This window comes from Opisthocomus hoazin, chromosome 13 (genome assembly GCF_030867145.1).
Source record: "Opisthocomus hoazin isolate bOpiHoa1 chromosome 13, bOpiHoa1.hap1, whole genome shotgun sequence".
Classification (NCBI taxonomy): domain Eukaryota; kingdom Metazoa; phylum Chordata; class Aves; order Opisthocomiformes; family Opisthocomidae; genus Opisthocomus; species Opisthocomus hoazin.
In genome coordinates, this window is record NC_134426.1 from 18,680,395 (window position 1) to 18,701,261 (window position 20,867).

General features: G+C 57.6%; 2 protein-coding genes across 2 annotated transcripts; one reads left to right on the forward strand and one right to left on the reverse strand.

The window, feature by feature from the left end:
• Window positions 1-245: 245 nt before the first annotated feature.
• SF3A1 (splicing factor 3a subunit 1) lies at window positions 246-14,184 on the reverse strand. Its single transcript, XM_075434759.1, has 16 exons — window positions 13,992-14,184; window positions 11,993-12,105; window positions 10,022-10,226; window positions 8,938-9,195; window positions 8,408-8,482; window positions 7,532-7,682; window positions 6,836-7,029; window positions 6,085-6,202; window positions 5,787-5,972; window positions 5,312-5,433; window positions 4,903-5,145; window positions 4,001-4,211; window positions 3,085-3,239; window positions 2,152-2,253; window positions 1,860-1,931; window positions 246-963 (listed from the first exon to the last, which is right to left on the reverse strand). Exons 1-16 carry the CDS (start codon window positions 14,055-14,057, stop codon window positions 862-864), a joined length of 2,373 nt encoding a protein of 790 aa, XP_075290874.1. The 5' UTR covers window positions 14,058-14,184; the 3' UTR covers window positions 246-861.
• A 429-nt stretch (window positions 14,185-14,613) lies between these two features.
• On the forward strand, window positions 14,614-20,045 carry CCDC157 (coiled-coil domain containing 157). Its single transcript, XM_075434439.1, has 11 exons — window positions 14,614-14,861; window positions 14,985-15,156; window positions 15,823-15,984; window positions 16,525-17,107; window positions 17,425-17,502; window positions 17,728-17,918; window positions 18,058-18,225; window positions 19,000-19,168; window positions 19,309-19,448; window positions 19,707-19,756; window positions 19,829-20,045. Exons 1-11 carry the CDS (start codon window positions 14,614-14,616, stop codon window positions 20,043-20,045), a joined length of 2,178 nt encoding a protein of 725 aa, XP_075290554.1.
• The last annotated feature ends 822 nt before the right edge of the window (window positions 20,046-20,867 follow it).

Here is a 20,867-nt window from a genome sequence, read left to right on the forward strand (position 1 = left end):
TCAGACAGACACACACATCTATACATACAAGCTTTACGCTCAGGAGTAACTGTGTAGCACTAGAGAAATTTCAACAAACCCCTTTTCTTGCAGCCTCTCCTAGCAAATAAAAGCATTTCCTATGACAAACTGCTTGCTTACAGAACCCCAACCTGTTTCCCCACAACCCATCCGCATGCCCTGAAGCCAGGCACGTCCCCACCCAAAAAACCCAAGCCCCACGGAACGAGAGGCGCAAGACAGACTGCGCTGAGACACGTGTTTATTGAAACAAACCACAGGCTGCCCAGATGCTGCACGCCGCCGCTCGGCGCGCGCAGACCAACAGCTCCCTTATCACAGGGAACGGCCGCGTGCTCTCCTGCTGAGGGAGGGGAAATCAAGTCAGGGTCGGCACGAGAGGCTCTTGCAGATAGATTGGAGACAGAGAAAGAACAACGGGCTACGCAAGTATGTTGAGAAGGAAGAAATTCTCAATTAGAAAAAGGTTAAATGAAGCAGCAAGCACCGCGGTCAGATGGTGTTCTTGGTCAGTGTAAAGCCCTCAGATAACAGATCTAGACTAAGCTGGGCATGACCTCCCTGCGGCTTCACGGGGGGCTTCAACAGAGAGGCAGCGTTGGAGCAAAGCATCACTAACAGACTGCTGCAGCTACGCACTAGGTCACTACATTTATACAACCTTCAGGGCTCTGCCAGCGTCCCGTCTCTCACCAGCCACCCTCGCGCGGGGTTCCCGGTCCCTCCTCTCAAATGGAGCTGGCAGGCAGCCGCAGCAGCCCCTACATGGCTGGGGGATTCCAAGGGTTGGGGTTACACAAGTGGTGAGCGGCCACGTTACGCCTCTGGGCTCCACGGCTCCTATTTCTTCCTGCCTCCTCTCTCTTTGAGTGCCAGGTGGATCAGAGAGCCACTTGTCATGTTGTAGTAAGCCAGGGAGTTCGAATCCTTGATGAAGATACCCTGAGAGGAGGGGAAAAGAAAGAATAAAAACAGTCACAGTGGAAACCATAACGCTCCCGTCCCACGAAACCCCCGGCAGGCGAAGCCCTCGTGGCCCAGCTCTCCGAACGGGGTGAGGACAGAACGCCGCAGGCTCTGCAAAGCCCCGGAGAGATCCTAGCGTCGCAGCAGACAGCCCCGGAGGACGTGGGTACGCTGGGAATGGTGCAGGAGCACAGACAGACAACATACACTAAACACCTCTGCAGACACACAGACAGTCACCACAAGTGATGCTACTCAGGCTCCACTCCCCGCCACTTCTTTTTTACCCCCGTAAAAAAAACCAACACAGCGAGGCTTCCTTTCCAGCTAAGGGTTAACGCAGTATCTGCCCAGAGACGAACTGCTGAGGAGGTAAGTGCACAAAGTTCACTGCTTAGGCAGCAGGTTGTGCCTGTGCACACGCGTGATGAAACAAGTTACTGCAAGGAACGACGCCTTTCTAAGCTCCAGTCCTGAGAGGGAGAGAGCGAGCTCTTCCCTTCCGTGTCTTGGAGACAGTCTTTTCAGAGCCGCCAGGCTTTCCAGGTACCCTCGCCCACCTTCCAGAGCACACAGGACAAATCAGTGGGAGCAGACTGCTGCATTTAAATGTCAAAACTCCCCAGTAACTTGACAGGCTGGGTCCAGAGAAAGCCAGCAGGCTCAGCGGACGTGAGGAGCCACTGACGCCGACCAAGCAAGGCCTGTCCCGCTGTAAGAGTGCGCAGCTCCGTAACCAAGTGTGCTGCACAGCCAGGAAAAGCATTCCCTCTGCTCTTCCCAGTATCTCCGTGGGTGCACTGCAGCTTCTCCTTGTAAAAAGCGGGTTGTTGTGTGAGGAAGCACAGAGTGTCCGCAGGGCTCACACCCACCTCGTACTGCAGCTTCTGCTTCCCGGCTGGCATCCCTGTGGCCTCGTGGATCTTCACCTTTATAACAGACACCTGGGAAGAAGCAGAGAGCTCGCTCAGGCCTTCCTCCCCCCACCGCACCGACGGGCAGCGCCGCTCCCCGGCCACGCGACCCTGCGGGGCACGCGCCCGCAGCGCGGGGAACGTCCAGAGTCTTACAGCTCCTGCCACGCAGGTCACCTGCTGTTCGCAAAGCCAAGAAACTCAGTAGCGAAGGAAGCAGGGGTAGAGGGCAGGTTAATGAGCTACGTGCCTGGTCGGAGAGCGGCAGGGTGAACACCAACACTTGGCCGTTCAGTTTCCATTCCGTCTTGTCCTGCATGTTGGGAACCTGGACTTTGACCGTGACCGGACCCTGGAGGAAACAAAGATAACATCTCTTACAGGCAAGGAGGCTCCGGACTACGATAAAAGAGCAGCAGACAAATCATTTATAGACACAGAGTGGCAGAGAAATGATTCACTTCCAAAACTAGCCGCGTATCTCGACTTCTCAGTGTACACATACAAACGTTTCCCTCCAACACTGGGAAAGTCACTGCACTGCTACCAAAACAAAACATTTAGACTTCTCCCACCAGCCCTTCCATTCACTGAGCATCACACACATCCGCAGCACTACAGAGCGAGCGTATGACGTGTTAAGCGGGAGACGGCGTCTCTGTGCAATGTCCAGGAAAGCAGCACAGCCTGCTTAAAGGACCGAACACACAACCCACAAGGGCGGCACTCCCCAGGAAGGAATTCAGGCTCGCGTTCGGTTCACGCTGTCACGGAACATACCACATTACCACACTACCATGCTGACACCGATATATTAAAGCTCCTTGCGCCTCCAGCTTAGCAGTCCTCTGCTTCAAAGCCTTTTAGCAGCTTTAGTTCTTCTCTACACTACGACGAACCTGCCCCTCACCGCCCTTGAACACAGAGGAGCACCATCTCTCAGTACAACTCCTGTGTGCAGCGCTGCGTTGCTCTCTCCAGTAAAGCCCAAAGCAGCGTGCCTTGCTCAGGAGCGGCAGGAGGAAGGAGCCGTCTCAGACTCCCTCGCAAAGCACTTCTGCGCCCAGCTCCCCTCTGCGCGCGAGCTGGCTTCATCACATCCTCTTCGGGCAGAGGCGGCCCAACAGCCCAGCGGCGCCGGGGCTCCGGCGCTTCCCCACAAGCCGCCAGCCCACACACGCACCTTGTTCCGGCGCAGAAACTCCTCCTCGGGAATCAGGCTATCTTCGCTCTTCAGCTTCTTTGAGACTGGCTCATCCTCCATCGGCGGCGGCGGGTGGACAGGAGGCATCGGTGCTGGGGAAGGAACCGGAGCCACAGGAGGCGCAGGAACAAACGCTGGAAGGGGACAGGGGGGACACAGCACAACCTGCAGTCACCCACTGAGCACACAGCAGACACCCCCTTACACAAAAACTCCTCTAGCAGACCAGTGAAGGCCGAAAGTGCCACAATACATGGGGGAAGTTAACACAACCAACAGGAGAGATCTGTTCCATTGGGAAACAGTCCAGCAAAGGACAAGAAGAGGCGTAAGAGCTTCCTGTAGATCTTGCAAAAAAAAAAAAAAAAAAGTGCTCTCAGCTTGGCACACCGTGGTGCCAGCACCTCGATTTCTAGAAAGGGAAAAAAAAAGGAAAAAATGAAGAATTGTTTTTCACATCGTGCTTTTCAACTTAAAAGCACCTAACGCTCTGCAGCTGCTAGGAGGAAAGGGACCAGACAACAGCTTTTCCTCCTGCAGCAGCAGCTTCTCTAAGGAGCCGTAAGCCCCAGTGAGGTGCTGGCAGCTCCTCTTTATTCTGGCTCCTTTCAGCAAGCAGTGCGGATGCTTCAGTCTCCACCTGGGCAGGCTCCAGGGGACAGAGACGTAAAATGGGCGAGACAGAAGTCTCTGTGTTTCACGCTGCAGGAGGAGCCTTGAGCCCCAAAGCAGTACTGCCAGCTAAGTCATCCCAAACACCCCCAAATTCTCAACGCTGGGACTTTGGGTCTGCAATCCCAGTTACACACCAGAGCCACAAAAGGAAAAAAGAATCGAAGCCCACGCTGCACAGCGATGAGCCGACAAGCGGCCAGGCAGAGCTGGCGACACTGACCTGTGGGTACTATCATGGGAGGCGGGCGGGGGCTCATGATGGGAGGCGCCGAGGGCGGCATGGGGACAACGTTGATGCGCGGGGTGTGGATTATCGGTGGCATGGGGGTGGCTATGACAGACCCGGGAGGCAAGCGGACCACGGACGTCATCGGGGGACGCGGCATGACCGGAACCGCAGAAACAACAGCGGCGCGAACAGGAGGCGGCATCTGGAGAGAGAGAGAGGGCAACTGTCCTTAGCAGGCCCACGCAGCGGCGCTCAGTGCTGTTCACAACCCCGACTAAAACAACCAGGGCAACACACAGAAGATTCCTGCTGGCCAAAGACTTGCTGGGAACCCCAGCGAGCCTGTTGCATGGCCAGCCCTGCTGCCTGTAAACGGGCACAGAAGCCTCATTAACTGATTAAAAGGCTCTGCCTTCCCTCACCACTCAGGTATCAGACCGTGAGCCACCCAAGGAGCTACTTCAGAGCCCCACAGCAGAGCCCTCAGGGCAGGAACGCTGGGCAGCCAGTCACCTGTCATTCTTTCTTACCTGCAGCTACTTTTGTTCCGCATCATGCCTTCTTACACCTAAAAAAGGGCCCCCACCCACTCCTCTGGCAGCCATACTCCCTGCCTCCGAGACCTAACTGCCCAGGCTCTTCCCCTGCCCAAATGATCAAGCCTTTTTGACACCTCTGAGGACAAAAAGCTCCACCTAGGTCTTATTTTCCACTGCTGACAGCAAGTTCAGCAGGGTTCCTCTAATAGTTTGAGAGTCATTTGGAAACATGAACTTCACTCCAAATCTGCCTCCAAGCCAGCACCCTGATGTCACAACCCTTGACCTTCGTCAGGACTCCCTGCTAATTAGCTACGGCCACAGCAATCTGCTGTTGGAAGCCCAAACACTCACCGCGGGTGGACGAGGCACAGATGTGATGGGCTGGGCGCTAGCTGGGGGATTTGATGCCGATGAAGGAGGGGGTGGCTGCGGAATTTCATTGGGTTTGCTGGGACCGATTTTCTCCTTGCTGTCATCCTCTGGCACCAGTCCCTTGGCCTTATGGATAGCTTCAATTTGCTCTTGGAGAGTAATGTTGGCCTGAGCAGCCTGTTGTGTGCGGGCCATGCTGCCCGAGTGGCCATCCCAGGTCACCTGAGGGGATAAGATAAATCAGAGAAACCCCAGCCTGTCCAGACTGCAACAAGAGCCGCAGATAAATCACGAGAGCAAGAACAAAGTTCAGAAGACTCCTGCCTCTCTGAGCATTTGTAATACTAGAGGAACCTGTTAAAAAAAAACCCCACAGTTTCTAGTCTACCTTTTCCTCCGGTTTCTGGATTTCTTCTTCACCAATCTTTTTACCAATGGCAGTCTCTTCCACACCGAAGATATCGGTACGGCGCTCTGCCAGCTGCTTCAAGCTGCTTTCGATATCCAAACCTGCAGGCAAAAAGAGAAATTCTTGTCTCAAGCGATACAATCGAAGTCAAACACGATCAAGCCTCTTTCAACGATCTTTAAACTGTCTGGTACCTAATGGCAGAGGGCTGCTCTTTTTAGAAAGAGATGGCAGCCGACGGCTGGTCAGCAGCAGCCAATGCTCTTGCCTTCACGTTTACAGAAAGGCTTCAATGTGCCAACGAGAAATGTATCCACACAATCAGCACACTCGGGACATCACACAGAAAGCTACATTTAAGATGGCCCTTATCAGTGGGGCCTGGGGGGGAATGAGGGCTGTGCAGAGCTCACAGAACTCATCTAGTGGCTGGGTTTTGCAAACTCAAGCTGACCTGGGGCGTAGACCTCATCATCGCTCTGCTTTTCACGGATGGATCGATCACGCTGCTCCAACCATCGAGGATCCAGGAGACCAATTCGCATGTGCTCTTGCATTTTACTGGCAGGAATCTTCTCCCCAGTGATAGGGGAAACAAGATACTCATCTGGAGCCGGGGCGGGTGGTAATGGTTTTGAGGCTAGGAAGACAAAATCACACTGTTAAAAACCCATCAGAGGATGCAGCCCAGAAGCAAGTGCTTTTGTGATTATTTCAGGAAGAAAATTTTTCTCTTCACCAGCCCGATTTACCTTTGGGATCATAATCTTTCCGCACAATGACCTGATCTGGTGTGGGAGGAAGAGGTGGTGGCATCGGGGTTTCTGGAGGAGGAGGAACCTTCTGACCTTCGTCTTCATCATCTGAGCCCTTATTTAGGTGAAAACAGAAAAATCATAACCAAATTCCTGTAGTCAAATCTCAACAAAATATTTGAGAAAGGCATAAAAATCTGATGCAGTGCTGGAAGAACTGATGATGCAGCTTCAAAGCAACAGGGCTATTTCGCCTTTGGACACCTATGCTACAGCGGTTCCTCCGGATAATTATGATTCAGAAATTCAGTTGACCCAGAAGAGGAAGTAAGTACTCCTCAGCTTCCACATGACCATGGCACAGCACGCAGGGGCTTACGGCCAACCATGCTCTTGTTCCTTGTTACAGGAAAAACAGCTTACATAGAATGGGTAGAGGAAGAGCCTAAAACAAGTCTGCTTTCAGCGTTCCAGACTCTGTGCAGAACAAAGCCCAAAGGGCTTACCACAGAAATGTAAAATCCACACCATTAGGTGACAAATTACTGGATTTCAGTCTTGGAAACTGTGTTGTCACGGAAAGCATTAAAAATACCATATTCTAACCTTCCAACAGAAACAGGCTGATTTGAAATTCCATCGAAGGAAATCTTATTTCCTCAAGAAAGTGAGAAACTTCTCACAGTGACAATGAAGCGCATCACAAACCACACAGACAAAAGTAATGCTGCTTCTATTGGCTACCTACCTCATCCATATCCTGCACTTGTGTGTCTTGATCGAGCTGGGCTGGGGGCTCATCTGTTTTCTCTTGCTTTTCATCTTCCTCGTCTGACTCCACCTCCATCTCTACCTCCTCACTTTCCCCGAACTTCTCATAACGCTCCTGGATCAGGATTCGAGCTCCCAGCTCTTCCGGAGTGGTGGGAGGAGGGAAATTCCCTACAACGAAAACAGAGCTTACGTTTCTCTATTCCATTTCGTTGCTCGATGCACAGACAGAAACATCAGTTTCTGGAGTGAAAAGCAGCGGCATCAAAATCTCCTGGGAGCGAAGGCATATAGAAGGGAATGGACGGAGTCCGTACAGACCAACACCAGCACGACACCTGAGGATGAAGGTCGTTCCAGGTGAAAGCACCACTACAAAGTGGGACAAGTTCTGCTGTCCTGGTGGAAGTGGAAAAGCAGACACCAGTGCAGTCCTGGACTTCGTGCAAGGAGCGCATTACTGACTCCAGGGGGGAAAAAAAAAAAAAAAAAAAAAAAAAAAAAGAGAGAGAGAGAGAGAAACACCCCGCACACTGTCACTAGAAGGCTTTCCCCTTCACCTCTGAAGGCTACGCGGCTGTAAAACCCAATGTCTAAACCCGGCATTTCAGGAGGCAGTGCCTACTCAAAGGGAGCAGAGTTTCACAGAGGTTACAACGCTTAACTCCAGTACCTTGCTCATTGGGCTGAAAGTCCACTGTTTCCACGACCACAAAGTCATGCCAATCGATCTGGGCATAAGCAACACGCTCCTTTTCCTTCTCCTCCTCTTCCTTCTTTCTCTCTCGCTCCTGGAACTTTGCCCACTCCACTCTGTAATACACCTGCACAAGCAGACATAAAGCAAGCACCAAACGTCAGACAAGAAACAGATCACAGTCATCTCTACAGCATTCAAAAGTTCAGGCTGCCCGCCCTTCCAGGGCAGTTACACAAGCACTGCTTCCGAGGCCTGGCACAACAAAGAAATATCTGTATTTCATTTAGAAACTACAGGTTTGCCTGTTGAGTAATGTACTGCACCGGCTTCGTAAAGCGGTTTCCTAAAGCTGAACTGCAGACTTCCTGAGCCACGACCAAGCCACCCAGCTACGATGTGACTCGGGTATCACTGGAGATTCACAGCCAGCAAATACTTCAGGCGCTTCACTACAACCCTGTACTGTCACCTTCCCAAAGCAAAAGCAGTCTTTGTGACAAAGACAGAAGTCAACGTAATAAAGTACAGCTGAGAAGGACCATCAGTGACTGAGGTGCGGCAGTGAAGTTGTCCGAGAGGGAAACACTCTACTTGTAAAGCGCTCGGAACTGGAGTTGTGCCGTATCTCTGCCTCTGCGCTGCCCCAGGCCAACGACCCCCCGCAGGTACGCTGGCTAGCGGTCTGAAGGCAAGCTCGAGCACCCTGTCTTCAAGGGACTACAGGGCACACACCCATTTCATTTTCTGTGTAGTTGTGTTTGCTGCCAGTAAGTCAGATATGTGCAAACAGAAAAAAATGAAAACATAACTGAAATGCTTTGGCAATTTTGCAGATTTTTCGTGTAATACCTGATCTAGGACTTCCTTGGGATTTTCGGCCTCTTTCTTCAGTTTGAGGAGCAAGCCTTTTGGTGGGATCAAGATCTGAAACATATTTTGCATGACAGTCGGTGACAATTCTTTTTGCCAAAGCCTCCTTAAAAGCAGTTATTTTCTTTCCACACTGATAAAAATATCAGCAGACCCCTGGGGGGATGTTCCATTTATTCTATTGCAACCCTCTTACTACTTCTTGCTCACACTCACACTTGAAAATATTCACTCTTGGCCTTCCAACACCCTCCGGATTTAAAAACCCACAACTTTTACTCCTATTACAACAGTGCCTGGTACATTTAAGCAACAGTACAGTGTGTTCAGTGCTGCACACTACCAACAACAAACGAGAGATCCACTCTACTTAAAGAGCGCGATTTAAAGGACGGACTCCTAGACCTGCACGTATTGCTAGTCTGGCTCTTTTGTCAGGCTTCAATACTCTTCAAAAATCAGTACTGCTGCTGAAGGAATCGCCTGGACAGGTAAACTGCCAAGAGTACCTTTGTGTACTGTTCAACCAGCTTAGTGAAGTAGTTAAAGAGACTGTGCTGGGGACGAAGGAAGTCAAACTGGTAGTTCCTCTGCTCCTTCTGCATCAGCTGAGTCAAGAACTGCCGCCCGTTCCGAGCCACGAACTGTGCCGTCAGCTTCACCACGTCCAAGTCAAAGGCCGAGATTGAGGGAGGATCTGCAATGAACTCGAACTCTGGAGGTGGCTCTTTCGGAACAACTGTCTCCTGGATCACCTGGGCCTGCACCTGCAGAGCAGCAAGGAGACGGCTCAGGGACCGAGGAAAGAAATTGTCACCAAACACTTGGGAAAGCCCATTTTTCCTTCAGCTGTTGTGGGAAAGCAACATCAGCCTAGATATCCCAGCAGCTGCAAGGATGAGAAAAATCAGTACCCAGGGATGTGCCTGGACGTCTGTATTTAGGCCTACGATAAAACAAATCTTGCTCCCACAGCTAACAAAGCTGGAAGCTACCAAGACTTTGCTATAATCCTCCAGGATGTCAGTAACACACCAAGTGACCGCTGGCCGTGCAAAGCACGTAAACGACCCGGACGCAGCCAGTGCCCTTTCTCCATCCAGTGCACACCACGGCACAGCTACATGAGACTAGCAACATTTTGTGCTCCACATTTCAAGGGGAAGTTGATCCTTCCAGCAGAAAAAAAGGAAATATTTCTACACAACAGTGTACACAACAAGCCCAGACTGAACTCCAAGGGATTCCAAAGACTCGCCTATGGCGGGAGTCCCAAACTCACACAGTCCGAGCGATCACTAGTGCAAGCACCATATCAGTCAATAAGCAACTAAACACAAGTAAAACAGACCAAGTTAAACGGTGTAACTTTGAGTTTCATGCACAGCTTTGAGTTACCAGGATGTGGGGGATGCACATCTGCATCAAAACAAGTCCCAGACACTAAACTCCAAGTCTCTCCGTGCTGTCTTCTTTGCAAATGCTAAGTAACTCCTCCATTTGCCTGGTCCTTCAGACCTCCCGCTTGACGTCAGGCCGTGACACCAACGGTTCGAAGGCAAGCTCTCGACCAGCGTGAGAAGGAACACTCACCTTCTGCGGAAGCTGCTGCTGAGCACTCTGCTGCTGCTGCATGACCTTGGGAATAGCAGCCGAGGGCTCCTGTGCTTTACCCTCTTTGAACTCGCTGACTTTGTGCCGGTAGTATGCATGGTAAGGATCGTTGGGATTCAAGAAATTGAACTTTGGGTTATTTATTTCATTCTGACGAATTCGAGCTTCAAATTCTGGACCATTTCTGGGGAGGAAAAAGATACATTGTTCAGACAGATAGGCATCAACTCAAGTGTAAACGTCTGTTTCTTTCACAGTAAGACGTGCTGGTGGATCAGCCCCTCAGTTCTCTCTCCTCTACACAAGGAGTTTACCTGTCACTCACTCACATCCAACATAGCAGCCAGCTGTGTACACACAAGTTAAAGGCATTTGTCCTAATTGAGTCTGTAACGCTTCACAGCGAGTATTTAAGACAGTTAAAAACTCACACTCACATGTGTTCACAGTCTCCTTTGGCTACGCACAACCAAACGGCCGTTTACTGGATGAAACAATTTATTGGATGAGTTTTACAAGTCACTTACTGGACCAATTCTGTTTGCTCTATTAACAGGCTTTTCAGACTAGTTTCATTTCCAGAAAGCTCATATAAGGAACAAAACAGGCAGCCATCAGCCTGTGCAGAGACCGCCACGCCAGAGCGCTGCGTTTACTAGAGCCCCAGGTTCAGCTCAGGCAACACCCACCCCTCCCACCCAAAGCACAGCCAGGGCGGCCGGAGAAAACCAGTGGCTGCCACAGCACGTTCCTCTTCATGTTCTCTGGGTGCCTTCAGGTCTTGTTCAGACACTCTGCCCCTTCCAAACAAGGTCCCACAATACCGAAGGATAAACACAGCCCCTTCCTGATCCTCAAAGGAAGCCAGGGCTCCTTGGCAGCGCCTCACAGGTCGGCTACACAATAAGTGCCTGTGACTAGACCAGCTTTCAGTAATTGCCTTAAACCCACAGCAACCACCACCCCATTGCAGTGCGGTGACAGCACACAGCATTCCGCCTGTCTGGATGCCGTCAGGGTTAAGAACTGGCACAGCCAGCTGAGGGGTGTTTGCCTCCTGTGCTACTCGTACACTGCCAGAACATCAAGCTCCGGTCCCCTCAGTCCTCATGTCGTGGTAAGACAGCCAGAAATACTTGCGCATTAAAAACAATAGAGAAAAACGGCCTACACGGCACCAACCGCTTGCACTTGCAGAATGGCGACATTAGGCAAATGGAAGAAGCCCAAATGAGTGAAATTTATTCAACTTTCAGACTCCTCCCCTCCACTGGGCATCTGGACTCGCGCTAATCAATCTGCTGCAGTCAACAGGGAAAACGTCCCACAGACATCACGGGCAGCTCACCTGGCCTAGAGGAGGATCAGCCTTCTCTCTGGAGGAACGCACGTCTCTTGCTCTGCTGCCGAGGGGAGAGGCGACAGAGGCATGGATGGACACACACCCCAGCCACTGGCACAGCTCACCACGCTGTGCACAAACAGAGTGGGACTTCTCAGGGCTCCACCAGCCAGCGAGTAACCCTGCACTGCAAAGTTCATCACCTACCATGTGCCCACATGCTGTAAAACAGCCATGGCTCCTCCTGGCTCCACCATGCAACAGGGCACCTGTAACGAAGTTCCCCTTCTACCCGGAATTTTGTTTCGCCTTCGGATCACTTGGAACAGGAACCGTTACCTGGTTATTGCAGCACACGCTGGACAATTTGCCAAGAATTTTATTTACTACCATAACTCTTCTAGCAAAGCATGTCTTACACCTGTTAAGTAGAACATCGCTGTTTCTTTTCCACAGTCTCACTGGTACAGACTCAATCCCTAAAACCCTTTGTGTAAATTCACAGGACTGTGACTCGCTGCAGTTTCTGGAGCTGTGCAGACATCAGCACTGGAAGAGGAGAGGCACGAAAATCCTGGGAAACATGAGACGTCACCAGTGTCGTTTACCTGGCTACGAAGCTGGCAGTCTTGTCGACAATATTCCTGACCTCCGGAGGAGGGTAGATAATTCCCACCACAGGCTTGGCTGGTGCTGCTTCCTCTTTTGGCTCCTCTTCCGGCTGTAACAGAAATGTATATGTACGCTTATTTATGCATATGTACGCTTATTTACAGCCCTCTGTACTGCTGCCCACAGCTACAGCCACTATTCCAAAGGCGAAGAGGTGGTGGCACAGGAAGACATCTCTCATTCTGGCATTTGCAGTCACTCAAGACACTAAATCCAAGCAGCCTAAGTGACAGCTGAAAACAAGAGAAGGAACTTCAAGTAATATTGAGTAACATGCTAGGTACCAGCACCAGGAGGCGAAAGCAAGGCGCGGCAGCCTGCAAACCCAGACTAGGTTTATTTTCACGTGGCTGAGTTGGAAAATCCATCTCCCTTCTCTCTCAACTTCCTCACCTACCCTGGGAATAACAATCCTAACACACCTTAACAAATTGCTCTGCAATCCCGTGCTTAACGAATGCTATGTCAGAATTAAGTATTCCAACCAGCAACCCAAATGGCAGGCAGCACTGCCTACCCTCCTCCTCCTCAGCCCCCAGATCACTGACTTTTTCCACACACAAAGGCCTGGTTTAACCCGTCCCACAGACAAATTCCTCGGCTTCTCAGGGTGGGAGACAATATTTGTCGGCTTGGCAAGGGCACCCGCTGCAGGGCCGGGCACAGCGAGGCACCGACGAAGGCCACTCCATGGGAACCAAAACAAGTCCTCCCGGTGCTCTTACTGCCTCAGCCATGACCCTGAGCAGGTTTATAAACGCCGAGCCAAGAGGCAGCGCTGGGGAATGCCTATAAAAACACATCGAGGAATAACTCTGCATTGCTAAACACGTTTGGAAGTAAGGAATGTTCCTAGCGGCCTGCGGGACTGCAAGAAACTGGAATGTGAATGACTTAACTCCACACAAAGTTAAACATCGCTTCTAACCCTACTGCGGCTGCACCAAGAGCCGTTTGGTAGAGAAGAGCTCTGCAGGGCATTTTTCTCACTGATATTACAGGAGAGTCTGAACTAAAATCCCAGAACCACCCTGTGGACGGCTTTATCTTCCAGCAGGACCAGAAGCTGCTCTTCGCAGGATACTACAGATGCTTCTCCTCTTCCCTCACCGAGCACCTCTCACAAGCAAAGGCATTACAAGAGAGAACAGGCCTATGGGAAATGTTTATAATCTTAACAACAGCAGTCAGGGATATTTTACAACGCCAGTGAAGCTACCCGCTCTGCTAAATCCACAGGGCCTCCCGAGGCAGAAAACTCTCATGAGCTAAACACGGCCTTGACAAACTGCACTAACAGAAAGGCACCATAAACGATTTTGGTTTTCACACCCACTCCCTGTGAGCAACATCTCAAGGAGCTGCAGGCCAAGGCAGCACCACGCTTAAGCGACGTTTTCATCCAGCCGTGACACCGAGCTGCCTTGCTAACACACACGCACCGCAGCCCCCGGGTGCCTGCTGGGAACCACGACTCTCTAACCGCAGCGTAACCGCCTCAGCGACAGCAAAGCACCCCGGTTCCGCCGCCGGATCAGCTCCTGCGCTGCCTCACTGTACGGCTGTGCAACGCCGGTGCGCACAGCTCCTGGGACAGCCGAGAAGGAACCGCTGCCTCCCGCTCGGGAAGGGGCTCCAGCGGTGGCCGCGGCCGAGACAGGCGAGGCCACGGAAGGTGCTGCGGGCCCCGGGGCTGTCGCGCTCCATCGCGCCGGGTCAGGAGTCTTTGACTCCCTCGCCGTGCCCGCTGGCAGCTCCCGGCTCCCACAGCGAACCCTCATGCCCACAGCAGCCCCGGGAGCGAGGCGTCGGTCCCCCTACCAGTGCGGCCTACCTCCGCGGCCTACACCCTACCGCCATGGCCTACCCCCCCCCCCCCGCGGCCTACCCTCTAACCCCGCAGCCTAACCCCTCCCTCCCCCCCACCGCCCGCACCGGTTTGCTCTCGGCGGGGGGCGCCGGCTGCGCCGGAGGCATGGCTTGCACGGGGCCGGCCGGCATGGTGCTCCCTCGGGGCGCCGGGGAGCGCTTCCCCGCCGGAGCCGCTCCCGGGACGGAACGGGACGAGCGAGAGCCGACCGATGGGAACCCGACACCGCCGCGGCCCAAATGGCGGCCCGGAAGTGACGGCCCCTCCGCCTCACCAGGGCGCATGCGCGGCGGGAAGCGCCATCCGCGCGCCACACGGCGGGGGGGATGCAGAGAGCGGGAGGCGGGAGCAGGCGGAGCGGACCATTGCGGGAAGCGTGGCCTCCTGGGCAGAGCCCTCGGGGGGCGTGGCCTGCGCCGTTGCCATAGCAGCAGGCGAAGACGCGGACGCGCCCGTTGCGCCCCGGCCCGGCACCTCGGCCCGGCGCCTCCTCGCCCTGCTTCTCCCCGCTTCCCCCCGGAGCCCCCCGGCCCTCCTGGGGTCCCGCAGCCCCGGGGGCCGCCGTGCCGCTGCCCCTCCAGCGCCCCGGCCCCCGCACGGCCGGCCCTCCGTCCCGGGCCTGCTGGCCCAGCCGCAGGCCGCAGCAGGCCGGCGCCACAGGCCTTCTCCCCCCCCGGCCCCAGCAGCATGGCGCACCTCCTGGGCCACCCCGGCTGCATGGAGAGCCTGCGGGCCGACCTCAGGGACCTGCAGGCAGCCATCGCCGATGTCTCCTCCCGCACTGGGGCCGTGCGGTTCCCCTCCTGGAAGTTCCCCCACAAAGTCTCCTGCGAGCTGGACCTGGTGGCGCTGCTGGAGCAGTACCGCTACACCGAGGGCGACCCCCAGTTCACCCAGCACTCCCACGTGGTGCTGCTGGAGCTGCTCATAGACAGGTCAGAAGGCCAAGCCGGCCCCAGGCGCCCCTCGCCAAAGCAGCCTGGCTGCCAGCACGGCTCCTTCCCCCCCGTCACAAGTGCTGTGTTGCTCTAAGCTGTGTTTTGTTTCTCTCGAAAAAGGCTGCTGCTGCTGCTTCAGAGCTTCACGGGCTACTCAGAACACCTGCTGAGCGAGCAAGTCGTGCCCCCGGCGCAGGCACTGGGCCCCTCCTTGTCCGCGGGGCTGACGGCGAGGAGGTACTGGTGCAGCATGCTGAAACTGGGCGCCGTCTACCAGCAGCTCCTGGCCGAGGTGGGACATCTGGGGGCCCCGACGCCCCACGAGCTCAGCGCAGGGCTCAGGGAAATGGCCCTGCCTTCACCCGCACTGCCCCTGCGCCTCTGCCCACCCCACCGCTTCTGGCCTCAGCTGCCTCCCACCTGTCAGATCATTTCTGGCACAAACACTGCTCCGCTCCCCAGCATTTTATTGCCCCCCAAGCGAGCCCTTTCGTGGCAAAGCCTCACAGCAATTCCCCTGGCACGTCCAGGCGCTGGGGAAGAAGGGACCGTCAGAAGCAGCACAGCCTGGGAGCAGGTTCCGCTGCCGACGCTTCCCGTTGGGAAACCACAGCTCCGCTAAAGCACCGGTGGCTGGAAAGCTGCCTGGCAGCTCCCCAACATTGCGTCCCCCCAGCCCACACCAGGGAGCGGGAAGCAAATTCACTGTGCTCGTTAGCCCTGTGCTGGCCTTGTAATGGCGCGCAATAAACGGGGAGCCCGAGCGCTCGGTAGCTTCCTCCTCCGGCCGTTGGCAACTTCTCCTCCCAAGAGAAGGGCTCGCTGGCCTCGCCGCCCCTCGGCTGCACCGACGGCCTGTCCCCGCTCTGCACACTGCTGTGTCAGGGCTCTTACGGATCGTTTGCAGCCGCCTCTGCCTGATCTGGGCCCTGGCTCTCTTCTGTGCTCTCTCCACCAGAAAAAGCCATGCAGCAAGGAGATCCCCACGCTGCAATCCACTGCTCAGGCTGGCAGACCTGAGAAGGGGCGTCCGAAACGCTGCCTGCCTGATGTTGTGGACGTCAGACCTTCCACTGGAGTTGCCCAGTCCACTCCTCTGCGCCCATCACCGGGTGTCCGCGTGCCAGATGGCAATGCCTTGCGCAGCTCCGTGACCAGGGCTGCCTGCGGCACGGCCGACAGCAGCCGCAGCGTCGCTCTGCCCGCGGCTGCCTGCAGCAAGACCAAGAGCAGCTGCAGCGTTGCTCTGCCCACAATTGCCTGCAGCAAGACCAAGAGCAGCCCCAGTGTCACTCTGCCCGCGGTTGCCTGCGGCAGGGCCAAGAGCAGCCCCAGCGTCCCACTGCCAGCACTTGCCTGCAGCTCAGCCGAGAGGAGCCACAGTGTCCCTCTGCCCGCAGTTACGTGCAGCACACCTGAGAGCAGCCGCACTGTCCCTCTGCCAGCGCTTGCCTGCAGCAAGACTGACAGCAGCCGCAGCGTCACTCTGCCCGCGGCTGCCTGCAGCACAGCCGAGAGGAGCCGAAGCGTCCCACTGCCCGTGGCTGCCTGCAGCAAGACCGAGAGGAGCTGCAGCGTCCCACTGCCAGCGCTTGCCTGCGGCACACCTGAGAGCAGCTGCAGCGTCCCACTGCCAGCGCTTGCCTGCGGCACACCTGAGAGCAGCTGCAGCGTCCCACTGCCAGCGCTTGCCTGCAGCACACCTGAGAGCAGCTGCAGCGTCCCACTGCCAGCGCTTGCCTGCAGCACGGCCGACAGCAGCCGCAGCGTCCACACGCAGACGGCTGCGGCGTCTCTGGAACCCTGCGACGCCTGCGCCAGCACCCAGGGCTGCCTCCGCGACGTCGGCAGAGCCATCACCCGCATCTGCCAGAGCCAGAACATCCCCTCGGCCCTCACCAGGTTCCAGGAGAAGGTGGACGAGACCACAGGGAGAGGGACTCTCTCTGCAAAGGACATCAGCTACTGGGCCTCGGAGCAGACGAAGGACCTCTCCCGCATCAGCAAGCACCTCCAGCTGCTGCTGCAGCAAGTCAACCCTCTCAAGTCCCAGCTGGAGGCGTCCCACAAGCAGAAGGACGAGCTGCACAAACAGCTTGAGGACTTGTCCCGCGTGCTGCAGGCGGAGAAGGAGGCCCAGGCGAGGCAGACGAAGGAGGCTGAGCAGAAGCTGGCAGTAAAGAACAAAGAGCATTCAGAGGCGGTGGCCAGGCTGGAGCAGGACAGGGACGACCTACGCAGAGGTACGGTGCTGTGCCCAGCCTGCCCTCCCAGGCCCGCGGGCGGCTGCAGGAAAAGCACAGAGGCCCTGCTCACAGCTCGGCCCCAGGACCACGAGCAGGGCTCCCGCCCGGGGTTTTGGTGGGCGCCGGGGCCGTTCCCTGTGGGGGGACGAAGCCCAGGCAGCGGGAGCTGGCTGTCCACGTCCTCTTGCTGCCGCTGAAGCACAGCACCAAATGAGCACTGGGTGAAAAATGCTTTGCTGCAGCTGCTCGCTGCCTCCTTGTTCCAACTTTTCAGAGGAGCTGTTTCATTAGCAGTGCTTCTTGTGCCGCTTTAGGAGCTGCTCTGCTGGAAGAGCGACTCTCGGCCTTCAAGGAAGAGCTGGCTGCGAAGCAGGCTGCTGTGCAGGAGCTGGGTAAGGAGCCCGAGGCTCCCTGGCTGCCACCGCTCTCCCCTCACGCGTGTGTCACAGCCACGTCACTCCCGGCTCCCCGGGAACCGCTCGGCTCTAGGCTGGGGGGAGCGGGGAGGAGGACCAGCCTCCTTGGCTGCGCTGCCCCAGCATCACCCAGCAGCAGAGCGCGCTGGGGCTGGGGCTGGTGCTGGTGCTGGGGGGGTTCAGGGCAGTGTCCCTCCCCAGAGCGGAGCAAGATGACCTTGCTGGAGGAGCTGAGGACCACGACGGCGGCCAGGAGCCGGGTGCTGGAGCTGGAGGAGGAGGTGCGGCTGCTGACAGGCCAGCGGGACAGCCTGGGCCAGGAGCTGAGCGCAGCCAGCAGCCAGCTGCCGAAGGAGAAGGCCAAAGTGCAGAGCATGCTGAGGCACCAGGAGGTACGGCCGGGCTCCGGGGCGGCTCCGCAGCCCCACGGGGTGCTGGCGAGTGGGCTGGGCTGGCGGGTGCCGCTGCCCGGTGAGAGGGTGGCCAGCGGCCGCAGCAGCCGCCCGCTGCAGCCTCGCCCGCCCTGCACAGTCCCTGCAGGCCAAGTACCAGCTCCTGCTGCAGGACTTCGACAGCCTGGACCAGGAGCGTGAGGAGCTGCAGGCCAGCCTGGAGGAGGCCGAGGAGGACAGGGCCAGGCTGGCAGAGCAGCTGCAGCAGAGCCAGGAGCAGAGCGGGCGGCAGCTCCGGGAGCAGCAGGTCAGCGCGGGGCTGCCGGGAGCGGGGGTCCGGGGGGGTCACAGCCCTGCCGGGAGCGGGGATCCCGGGGAGGGGACATAGCCCTGCCGGGAGCTGCAGGCCAGCCTGGGGGAGGCTGAGGAGGACAGGGCCAGGCTGGCGGAGCAGCTGGAGCAGAGCCGGGAGCAGAGCGGCCGATAGCTCCGAGACCCGCAGGTCAGCGTGGGGCTGCCGGGAGCAGGGATCCTGGGGGGACACAGCCCTGCCAGGAACGGGGATCCCAGGGAGGGGACACAGCCCTGCCAGGAACGGGGATCCCAGAGTGGGGGACACAGCCCTGCCAGGAACAGAGATCCCGGGGGGACACAGCCCTGCCAGGAGTGGGGATCCCAGGGTGTGGGACAGAGCCCTGCCAGGAACAGGGATCCCGGGGGGACACAGCCCTGCCAGGAATGGGGATCCCGGGGGGGGACACAGCCCTGCCAGGTGTGGGGATCCCGGGAGGGAGGTCACAGCCCTGCCAGGAATGGGGGTCCCGGGGGGGGACACAGCCCTGCCAGGAATGGGGATCCCGGGGGGGGGTCACAGCCCTGCCAGGAGCCGGGCTGTCAGGGACCCCTAGCTGCCCTGCCCCCACCCAGAGCCACAGCCTTCCCTGGAGGGACGCGGTGTGGCAGTGCCCCGTGGCCATCCCCTCCCGGGCCCCCCAGTCCCGCGGGACTCCCCCAGCCCAAACCCCCGGAGGTCGGGGCCAGTGCTCGGCCCAGCTCAGCGCCTCTCCGCTGCGCCGAGCAGGAGCTGCTGGACGCCCAGCAGCGGGAGAAGCGGAGCCTGGAGCAGTCCGTCGCGGAGTTGCGGGCCAACGGCGCCAGGCTGGAGCAGCAGGCACAGGAGCTGCGGGAGCGCGAGCGGCTCCTCGTCTTCTTCCCCGAGCTCCACAGCCCTGCTGGGACGCAGCTGCAGAGTAAGGGCCAGGGCAGCAGCGCCCGCTGGCCCCGCAGGGCACGGGCTCATGCCATCGGGCTCTGCCAGCGCTCGCGGGGCGTCCTGCCGGGCCGAGCTCCGGCTGCTCCCGCCGCCACCAAGACGCTGCTCCGTTGGCAGGCACCGGGAGCGTGGCCGAGGAGATGGAGCAGCACGTGCAGGCCAACAGCGTCCGCATCAGCGTGCTGCAGCAGGAGAACGCCCGGCTCGGCGCTGCGCTGGCCAAGCTGAAGGCGGCTGCACAGCAGGGCGTGCTGCAGGTGAGGCCGCGCGCACGCCTGGGCCAGGCGGGGGAGAGGGCTGCGCTGCCGGCGGGGTGCTGCCACCCCCACGAACACCCCGCAGCCCCTGCCGCTGTCCCACGCCCTCGGAGGAGCGCTGCCCCGGCTGCCTGACCAGCACAAAAGGCTCTGGGGAGCAGGCGGCCGTGGGGCACGGCCCCCTCTGCCACCACCACCCGCGCTGCGGGGACGGAGCTGAGCCTGGGGGGAGCTTGACCCCCTTCGTCTCTTCCCCAGCTCGTCCCGCAGAGCCGTCCGGGATCTCAGCTCGACAGCCAGGACGCAGGGTGAGTAGGAGCCCGGAGGCAGGGGCTGGCAGCTGCCCTCTTCCTCGCCCCTCACGGCTCCCACCCCCGCAGGCGGCCCAGCAGCCCAGGCAGCAGCGACGGCGCAGGGACGCGCGGCCACGCAGCCCAGGCCCGGCACCGCGCTCCCGGCAGCCAGCCAGCACAGCCGCTCTCGGCACAGCCCGCGCGCCAGCCCGGTGCCTGCCTCTCGCTCCCGGGGCTCAGGCCCGAGCCGCCAGGCAGAGTGCGCCCTCCCACCCTGCCCCGCACTGGTGCCCGCCGCAAATAAACACCCGGCAGTGCGACCAGAAGCCAAGGGCTGAGCCCGCAGCCACCTGCCCAGCCCCGCGGGACCTCGCTTGCTGTTCCTGCGCAGCCCGGAGACGCGTGCCCTGGAGACACCCGCCAGCCGGCCCTGAGCCCCCCGGCCACCTCGCCAGCCCCGCAGGGCGCCGGGAGCCGTGCGATCCCGACACCAGGCACAGCAGCCCGGCCGTGCTCTGCATCTGGTTAACAGAGACGCCGCTGCCGCAGGAGCCAGCCACCGCGGCACACCCGGGTTCGGCCAAACCAGCCCTGCCTTTGCTCTCCGCAGCTGCCTCGTGCCGTCCTTTCTAACAGGTTAGCATAAATAAGGCCGTCGATGTGGGAAACCGAATAACTTGAGACAGAACAGCGCTGTCTCATGACCCAGAAGGCTCAGCACATCCTGTGCCTCCCTGCTCTGCTCTCCTGAGATCAGCCGTTTGCACACATCCAGCTGCACAAGGTCCTGGAAAACAGCCACCATGAGCCGGCATTCGCAAAGCCACGGCTCCCAAGCTGACCGGCTCCAGTAACTGTTGTGTTGGTAGAGAAGGTGTTCACTAGAGCAATAAAACGAGTCTGGTCGAGCACAGGACTGGGGTCCGTGAAGTCACTCACACATGCCTCGTGCTGCCCTTTCTAACACGTCGGTATAAATAAGGCGTCCGACCCCCCACCCTCCTGCAGCAGAGCTGCCAGCGCGATAAGCATTTCTTGGAAACACAATGAAGATGCACATTGTGACTGTATTTAACCTGACACGGCAGGGAGTTTGGCGTGCACATGCGGAGGAGAGATCCCCATG

Bases quoted from the DNA above. Each gene is read 5' to 3' on its own strand.
- CCDC157 (XM_075434439.1), top strand. From the start codon at position 14,614: ATGGCGCACCTCCTGGGCCACCCCGGCTGCATGGAGAGCCTGCGGGCC. The intron at 17,503-17,727 runs GTAAGGAGCCCG...GTCCCTCCCCAG, and splicing joins GGCTGCTGTGCAGGAGCTGG to AGCGGAGCAAGATGACCTTG. The intron at 19,449-19,706 runs GTGAGGCCGCGC...TCTCTTCCCCAG, and splicing joins CACAGCAGGGCGTGCTGCAG to CTCGTCCCGCAGAGCCGTCC.
- SF3A1 (XM_075434759.1), bottom strand. From the start codon at position 14,057: ATGCCGGCCGGCCCCGTGCAAGCCATGCCTCCGGCGCAGCCGGCGCCC. The intron at 7,683-8,407 runs GTATTACACGAA...CTGCTTGTGCAG, and splicing joins CCAAGGAAGTCCTAGATCAG to GTGTATTACAGAGTGGAGTG. The intron at 6,203-6,835 runs GTAGGTAGCCAA...CACCTAAATAAG, and splicing joins AAGTGCAGGATATGGATGAG to GGCTCAGATGATGAAGACGA.